The following is a 9,249-nucleotide window of genomic DNA, read 5'->3' on the forward strand; positions in this document are numbered from 1 at the left end:
AAAAAGACTTGAAAGTTAGAATAGGTATTTTTCTAGCAGTTTTTAAGGATTTGGAAGGGGTGTGTGCCCACTTCTGGTTGCAGTTCAATATGAATTTCCAGTGTTTATGTAAAATACATGTGGAGAGCTTTTTCCCTGCTTATTTCTTGTTTTTCAGCACTATTCCCCTCATTCATTCTGCTTTGCTTATTTTAGAATTTGCAATATCGAGATGTTTCACACTTAACCACAGAGTAAATTTACTAATCAGGTTTCCCTGTATCAGTGCGTGGTGCCTTGTATATGACCTGCTCATTTCATATTTTCAGCTGTTAAATGAACTAAATACATTGGTTTCCTATTTAAATCTCTAAAATTGTGTCAGTTATGTAATCCCAGGGGAAAGGGAAGGTTTGTCCATGCAAGTGGTTTTGTAGGCAGTATTCTGTTATACCTATTTGGAAAATAAAATAAAATAAAATAATGTATACCTCAGTATTGAGTAGTTTGGAAATGATGAGTCTTGAAAAGCCTGATCTCATTTGACTTGGTAAAACTTCTCCCATAGCGTCAAAAGAAAATACAGAAAGATCGACTTGTAGGGGAGTTCACCACAGCGCTCACAAATTTCCAGAGGCTGCAAAGGCAAGCTGCTGAGAAAGAAAAAGACTTTGTAGCCAGAGTAAGAGCCAGCTCAAGGATATCTGTAAGTACTGGAAAATGTGCTATTATACTCTGTTTATGGTGTGGTGGTGGTGTCAAACGTGCCTTTGTAATGCTTTTTACAAGAGTTGATATCTGAGTCCAGACATCGCAGTGTAAAATATGATTATGAGCATAGTGGCTTTCTTTGCTTACTTCCATGCACAGCTGATTTTAACAGTTCATTTTATAGTTAAGGCTGAATTACATTGTAATGAAAACTCCTGAAAGCTGTTTTTTTGTTTTTTTGTTTTTTTTCTCCTTTGTCACATAAAGGCACAGAACGTGCCTGAGTTTGTACACTAATCTTACAAAAGCAGTTTTTAGTGATCTTGAAATAGTTTTTCTGGGCGTTTAGAAATGAGGACTTTTTCTACCAGGAAGAATCACTTGCCAGGTATCTATGCAGTATTGATGTGGAGAAGCGCTGAGGAGGCTGAGATGTTAGCGTGTCAATTTTGCCTTTCTACTCTGTGCCAAGTAATGCACACATGTCACTGTACTTGTAAATTTTAACAGGCATTTAGTGAGCTGAATGTTTTTGTGTGTATTTCAACTTTATACATGCAAAAGCAAAATCAAGGAGCAAACATGTTAAATCATGTTTCAGTTTGAAGTTGACTTCTTATGAACCTTGTAATATTTACTCATTATAGAAATGCTGACAGTGCTCCTTTCTGGTCCATGATATTTTTACCTTATTTTTTTCTCCATACACCGATCACGTAGGGTGGTGCTCCTGAAGACAGCTACAAAGAAGGAACACTCGTCTCCTGGGACAGGTAGGCTGAATTTCTTATTAAAATTTAACCTAGTTCAGAATTTAAAAAAACAAATTGATACAGGGAAGAGTTGCTGGTTTTTTGTCAGCTTTCCTCCATAGTGAAATAGTGAAAAAGAGCCTTTTTAGTGGGATAGTTGGGGTGAAAATCAAGCATTTCACATTGTCTTCCTCGGTTTTTTTTTTTTCCCCTATACTTCAGACATCTTCTTAAGCTGACCGAAGTCCATATCTGGGCTGTGGGACACCCAAACTTAGGTAAACACAGTCCAACCTGTGTATAGTGTAAAACGGTTAAGCTGTGATTGATTCATTGTTTACTGGGATCTCCTGTTGTTTTCAGTCTCACAAAAACTGCATCTCAGTCTCAGATTCTGTTGATATTGGTTAGCCTATTTTTGCCTGTTTAAACTCCGCACTTCATAATTCAGATGAAACTTTGTCCTTACATTCTTACTTGGAATTTCCAAAGAGCTCACTCAGTGCTATGTGCAGATTGCTATAGCAGCAGCTTTCTGTATCAAAGATAGCATTGTTAGGTCTTCTCTCTTGGCTAGACGTGCAAAGCTAAAAATGTGTGCTTTGTTAACTGATAAACTTTGTGCCATACATGTTTGGCTGTCATCTTATTCTTCATATTCTAATTTATTCCTTATGGTAACTGTTCAATTCTGTCTTTGGTTGGTTTTCTTTGACAGTCAACCTCAAGCACAAGTGCAAGATGAAGAAATTACAGAGGATGATCTCCGTCTTATTGAGGAGAGGGAATCTTCCATTAGGCAGCTTGAGGTAGGCATAAACAGTTATACAGCAGATTTCAGAATATACTCATAATGCTGCCAAAGAAAAAAACTGTTTTATATTAGCATAAATCCTGGGGGCCCAGGAATTGTTTGTGGGTAGTTTTTTCTTCAACTCTACAAATACTGTCTTTACATGATATGTTAAATGTACATTAGAAATCTAATGTGTGAAAGTCACGTTTTGATGTGTTTAATCTCAGATGATTTCAGTGAGGTATAAGAAAATATTCTGAAGAAAAAGTTGCCAATTATTTGTTTTTTATTTTTTCAAAAATAAATTGAAGCGAGGCTGTACATTCCTACCCAGCTATTCCCAATCATTCAGCTTCTTCATTTTGTAAGAGTATTTTCTTCTTTTTTTATTTTTTTCTGAATACTTCTTTTGGAAATAGAGATGCACACTATTTTATTCAAACTTCTATAATTAAGGGTTCGTCAAAATTTAAAAGCATTTAGCATTGAGTTGTAAATATCCCAATATCATGTGATAAAATACTGACATCAGGAGTCTTCTGTGAAGACACAGTGAGCTTTTCCAGCCAACCTGGGATCCAATCTCTGCCATCAACAACAAAGATGCTGTTGTGATAATTTCTCCCTTGCCATCCATATGTTGCACATTTTATGAACTAAGTATTTATCAATTATTAGTTGAGATCATACATGCAGTGGCAATGTGACACACATAACTTCATTGCCAAACAGTAGTAGGGTAGTGTGATCCTGATTCAGTGACTTGGCTTCATATTATAAATGCCACTTCTGTAAATTTTGTGTCTTATGACTTTTATGTGTGTTCAATGTGTTTCCTAAAACTAGTGCAAAACACTTTGTACATATACTTTTATTCATTTTGTTTAAATTGGTATCTATTAAGCTAAGTTGGCATGAACCTGCCCTATCACTTAAACTGAGGCAAGTCTATTTGTAGAAGAGCCTTCAGCAGTGATCCTGTTTTTGAAGTGATGTGAATTGTGCCTCGTGCACAGTCATCTTCAGTTAGTTTGATTTTAATAAACTTTGTCTCAGTACAAAAAAAGTCTTCCAGATTAAGTTCTCTTTTTCTTGTAGGGTGAAGAGTGTATATTCAGGAGGAAAATGAGTAGTATTTCTAGATGCATTTCAGATACCTTGTTATGCTCTGTCAAATAACATTATGATTGTTTCCTTGCAGTCTGATATTATGGACATCAATGAAATTTTTAAAGACTTAGGAATGATGATTCATGAGCAAGGCGATGTGATAGGTAAGCACAACTCAAATATTATCTGAAAAGTTATTTCATGTCTTTGGGGAGCAGTGGTGCAGAGAATTTGTTTTGCTGGAAAAATTCCTCTAGTGAGAATATTAATGCTAAAGCAAATCAGGTGCAACTTAATATAGGTAGATTGAGGTAGCTGGGGATCCGTGAAGATAATTTTAGAAGTATAGTTTAAATGTATGTTTAATTATGTCCTTTTAAGGTGTATAAAATATGTAACAGTAGTTTTTGGAATTGTGTGTTCATATTCTATTTCTGCCTGTTAGGGTATTTTGTATCTGTTTCCTCTGATCTCGTATATCTTAGTTGTTGTTTTTATTAATCTGAGCAAAGGGCAGTCAGTAGCAAGTTGAATAGCAGAAGACTACTGAGAGAAAGTTTCTATTCTGGTCAGTTTTTAAGGCTCATCTGCTGAGAGCAAGAGGGATTCTTACTGACGTGAACTTCACCTGGGCATTTCAGAAATGAACTCAGCTATAGGAAAGGTCAGCTTTCATATTGCATGGTATGGAACTTTGGGTGTGAATGAAAAAAATCAACATTTTGAGGGGACAGGTGGCACACTTGCTTTCAAGTGTATTTCAGTATTCCAAACGTTTGGTTGGCTTATGACTAACGAAAGCTTGAAATCTTTCCTCTTAAAATACAGATAGCATAGAAGCTAACGTGGAAAATGCTGATGTACATGTGCAACAAGCAAACCAGCAGCTGGCAAGAGCAGCAAACTACCAGGTAATGTCAATGTCTGCTGCCAATGTGTCTAAGTGTCCTGTCTCAGTAGTCCTGATTTAATATAGCAGTTCAGAATTTGACTTTTTCTCGGGTTTTGAAGACTCTCTTGAAAGTGTGTCCTAGACTATGATGGTATTGCTAGGTCACCTTGAGGGGAGGGAGAGAAGCAAGTTCTGAAAGCTTTGGCTTTCATGTAAAGCTATCTAGGTTGTTTCAGATCACCTTGAATTTTACTTTCACTTAGAACAAAAATGAGTTCTTTTAACAGCTCAAGAAGGAAAGGTAAAGAGTGAGTCTTTAAAGATTACTAGAAGAGTATGGAAGTCTTTGGAAGATGCTGTACCAGCATCAATTTTTACTGTACAAAATCATCTCAAAACTGAATATATCTAGCTTCTGTTAATTACTGCCCTGGTGCAAAAAATGCATTTCAAAGTCTCAAACTTTTTGATGAAAAGCCCCTTTGAAAAGACCTTTTAATGCCACTTCTTTCTAATTTTTTGGCACTTGTTATATATAATCTTATTAGTAATAAGTCTTCCTTCTTTAGTAAAAATTAGTCCTTAGATTTAAAAAAAAAATAAAATTAATCCTCTTATGTGTATTAACAGTAGCCAGGTTAATAAATCAATGACAAAATGTCTGAAAGATTGCTTGCTGATCTCAGAAGTGGGAGGGAAAAAGAGTGGTCGTGTCGTCAAACTGTATGCTAAGTGGCAGTAATTGGCACAACCCACCATTAAGTATGACTGATGGCTATTTTGATACTGACAAAATTCAGGAAGAAACAAAAATAGCAGCAGTCAAAATTTTCTTTGGAAGGTGTCGGTTTTGGGGTTGAAATTTAACATGAAAACCTTTGCGCTGATTCATCTTGAAGAGGAAGGAATGAGTAACTTCAAGGTTATCAAGTTTTTTATGAGCTCCTGTTTCATATATATCACAGCAGAGACCAAATACTCAGCTGAGTTTGCTTGTGTTAGGAAGGATCATGTCGTTGGATTGATTTGAACTTGCCATTGCTTGAAAGCTCAGCTTTGTTCTGTGTACTTGAAAAAACATTTAATATCATAGAATCATAGAATCACCAAGGTTGGAAAAGACCTAAAAGATCATCCAGTCCAACCGTTCACCTATTACCAATAGCTCCCACTAAACCATGTCCCTCAACACAACATCCAGTCTTTCCTTGAACACCCCCAGGGTCGGCGACTCCACCACCTCCCTGGGCAGTCCATTCCAGTGCCTGACCACCCTTTCTGATAAGTAGTACTTCCTATTGTCCAGCTTGAATCTCCCCTGCTGTAGCTTGAAACCATTCCCGCTGGTCCTATATATCTGTGCTCTGACCCGCTTAGGGAGCTGGTAGAAGCTTAGGCATCCTAGTGAGAACTAGGTTTGGTTAGTGCTCTCACAACTCCGTAATGTGGAAGTATGCATTATCCCTTTGCCTTGTGAGATGTGTTCGTGGAGCAGAGCTGTTGGGGTAAAAGCTAGGCTTGTCTGCTTTGTTTCTTTCCCCCATTATTGCCACTGCTTTATACTTGTAGAAATGATCATCAAGTGTATAAGGAAATAAGATGCCCATGTCTTTATTCTATTACCTTGCCTAAGTAATGTTACACAGAAAATGTTTGACTTTAATGTGGTGTTGGTAAAAGGTGCTCCAAGATGAAAAAAGAAGAAACTGGGAGTATCAAGAGTTGTAGGGAAACAATCTGGTAGAATTGAGACAATCTGGCAGGAAGAAGGGGACCCTAATAAAAAATTGAGCGCTAGCAAGCAATGTGATTAAACAGCTAAGGGGCAGAAATCTCAGCTTGAAAATGGGAGAAGTGAGTCAGCAAAACTAGCAGCAGAGAATATCTAAGACAAGAAAGAAGCTTGATAGTCTTCGTGGTACTGGGCAGAGACCGGACTGCCCCATTGAGGAGCTGACACAGATGCAGTCCCGCAGGAAAAACAACATAAGCAGTGATATAAATCTTTGCTAAAAGGAGAGCAGAGCTTTGCTCTGCCTCTGGAGCTGTGAACTAGATTCCCAAGATTTGAATGTAATTATTCTTTGGCTACTAGCAAAAACCTGCAAAACCACTAGTAGAGTGTGTTATTTCCTTTCTTGCTGCTTGAGATAAAGGATGAGAATCTGTTCCTAGTTGTGGTTGCTCTGGTATTTTAAGTTACAAACCTCTGTGGGAGATCTGAAAGTTTTGGACATGGTCTTAACTTACACTGTATTATAATGACATCTTAGAACTTATTTCTCTTTGTGTTTTGTTTTTCTTTAAGAACAATTTGAATGTAATAAACCTCACAAAAACGTCTTCAAAGTAACTGTGAGTTGATGCAAAGTCCATCTTGCAGAAGTCTAAAAATGCAGTTCTTTGGGGCTTCTGCATATACATTTACACTTTTTAATTTTTTTTTCCAGAGAAGGTCATTTCTATCTCCTCTACTGTGCAGATTGATTTTCCTATGTACAAGGCCATCTGCTTTCAAATATTTTCTTTCCCTAGTGTTTTATTCAAATACATTCATTATGTTGCTGCATTCTTAGTTTGTTATTTGAGCCAGGAAATACTACTAAAATCCTTCTGTTGATTAATACACCAAGAAAATTAAGTCATGGATTATTCTTTCTGTGAATAACTTTATATGACTTGTTTGCAAGGACACTATTTAGATTTCACAAGCAGTAGGGTCATAAAAACATTTGAGTTGTTTTTTGATCTTGTGATGCAGTTTTCAATCAGCTTTTTTTTCTCCTTTCTTACAGCAAAGATCCCGAAAGAAGATGTGCATCCTCATTGGTATACTTGCTGTTGGAGCATTGATTCTTGGATTCATCCTATGGCTTTTTCTAAGATAAGGCTCTAGAGAAAACTTTGCAATTGATATTTAAATTATGAAACGAAACTTCTACAGTAATGGTTTGCTCATTGTGAAGCTCAGTAAAAATGATGGTTTTCCGGTACTTCATCACACTCACTTTTTTTATGAGACTTTTGTTTTAACTTGAGAAGTAACTTTCTCAGTCATACCAGAACTGCCTGCTCTTTTGGACGTGAGTGCTGTCTTACCAGTAAAACCAGTCAGCATCATATACTGTTCCGTTAACTTAACTTAAAATCCTTTTAAGGGTTAGGAGATTAATCAAAATCTTGATAACTTGTTTTGAAGGAAGGGGGAGTGGGATGGGATTATCACTGCGATACTGCTAAATGTTGTTGCCAAAACAAACTCCTGAATTGTTGCTTGAGGCAATAAATTCACAAGTTGGAATTTAGTTTTAAGCCAGTAATGTCTTTCTGTCTTTTTCTCTTCCATCTCACCTACCTGCCCATTTGATATGGGTGGTTCAAAATTAAGACATAGATGTGAAGTTAGTGTGAACTCTTTTTAACTGAAGTCTTCAAATTAAGCCTTCAGTTTGCCTCTAATCTTTGAGATGCTTCATATATCTCTATCTGGCGTTAACTCTGGTTATGCCTGGAAGACTCTGCAAAGGTAGATAGGGTGGATGATATAATTATTTGGATTTCTTCTTTGAGTTTTTCCATTAAGAAATAAAGTGTTATGTGCGTATGCCTGGTATCTTTGCATCTGAAGTGTTTATCAATGAGCTTGGCTAGATGAAAGTAAGCTCTAGTCTGTGAATTCTTAAATTTACTGGGAAGAATAGAAATTCCCAGCTTCCTAACTGCACTTGAATTACTGTTACTGTTCTGAAACTGCTGTGATTCAGTTTCCATGAACAGATCCAAACTTGTATGTGAGGCCTTTCATACATCTGAAGAAAAGATTACAAATTAAATTCCAAGTTCAGTGGTATTTGAAAACAAGTTCTTAATCAGTTGAACTTACTCAAACTGCTTAAGAATTCTGATGCTTGTAGCCTTTAAAATGACCTTTTTTTCTTTTGTGCCATTTTGTACTAGTATATTAAAAATGTAACCAAACACTTTTTTTGCCAATTAATCTATTTGCATTTTTAATTGATGTTGATGAACTAATCTGGAAAGTGTACAGATGAAAAAACTCAATTTGTATTTTATAAGGTTCTTGTACACTAGACTGATAGAGAATGCAGTTTACATGGTGAACTATGAAATGTTTGGGAACAATCTAAGCAAAGATGGACTTCAGAATTGTAACTGCGCAACCAAATTAAAGGTCTTTTAAAGAGTACATTTTTTTCTAGTTCTGTTTTTCTTTTTCTTTTCAGAATCTGTCTATATAAGCATAAGTATTGTCTTTATGTAAATTGCTGGAATGTCTCCCTAGTAGCAAAGAGAATTTTAGCTCTTCTGCTGTTCCTGTGCTAATATTCATATTGTTAATGGAAACTCTCTTGGATCTCTTCTCCCTACCTCTGTGACCCCAGCCTTAGGAAAACAAGGCTAACAGGTTGCTTTACTCTGTATTTCGGATGACACAGATGTTAAGTTATCCTTTGGCACAGAGGCAGGTCTCCATAGTGTGGGAAGGGACTCGTGCTGATGTATTTGGATCCCAAAAGCAAGGGAGGAAAAACTGCGTGGTTATAACCTATGGAAAACCTCTCAGACTGCAAGTAAGTTGCAGTATGGATGTTTGTGTGTTGAGGTCCCAGCTACAGTTTTCATGTGACTGCCATTGTGCTGAGTGCAAAGCTGGGACTCTACATACCCTTTCTTCTTAAATAACCATCAGATTTACTTTAGACCAGTGCCAGCCATGGTAATGCTACCAATTAGTGATGCTAATACTTTGATTAGGCAGAAAGTGTTATGGTATTTCTGTGTTTTGTTTTGTATTTAGCGTGTAGACCCTGGGAGGGGGGAGTAGGAGAGGGAGGGTAGAGCCATAAATACCCCTCTTTAAACTGCTCTTAATGGAGTCACTCTCTTTCTGCCTTTTCTCTCATGTACATATTTGCACTCCTAATCATATAATGCAGTTTCCAAGTATTTAAAGAAAATGTTGATAGTTGTCAAGAACCTAAAAAAAA

General features: G+C 36.7%; 1 protein-coding gene across 1 annotated transcript in view; it reads left to right on the forward strand.

Moving 5' to 3' along the window:
- STX7 (syntaxin 7) overlaps positions 1 to 8,447 on the forward strand; it is an 8,943-nt gene extending 496 nt beyond the window's left edge. The window contains exons 2-7 of the mRNA XM_019613545.1: positions 548 to 685; positions 1,411 to 1,463; positions 2,161 to 2,251; positions 3,440 to 3,512; positions 4,177 to 4,259; positions 7,036 to 8,447. Of these exons, the coding sequence (XP_019469090.1) occupies positions 548 to 685; positions 1,411 to 1,463; positions 2,161 to 2,251; positions 3,440 to 3,512; positions 4,177 to 4,259; positions 7,036 to 7,128 (531 nt within the window). The 3' untranslated portion in view covers positions 7,129 to 8,447. The remainder of the gene's footprint in view (positions 1 to 547; positions 686 to 1,410; positions 1,464 to 2,160; positions 2,252 to 3,439; positions 3,513 to 4,176; positions 4,260 to 7,035) is intronic.
- Positions 8,448 to 9,249: the final 802 nt, after the last annotated feature.

This window comes from Meleagris gallopavo, chromosome 2 (assembly GCF_000146605.3).
Source record: "Meleagris gallopavo isolate NT-WF06-2002-E0010 breed Aviagen turkey brand Nicholas breeding stock chromosome 2, Turkey_5.1, whole genome shotgun sequence".
NCBI classification, from domain to species: Eukaryota; Metazoa; Chordata; class Aves; order Galliformes; family Phasianidae; genus Meleagris; species Meleagris gallopavo.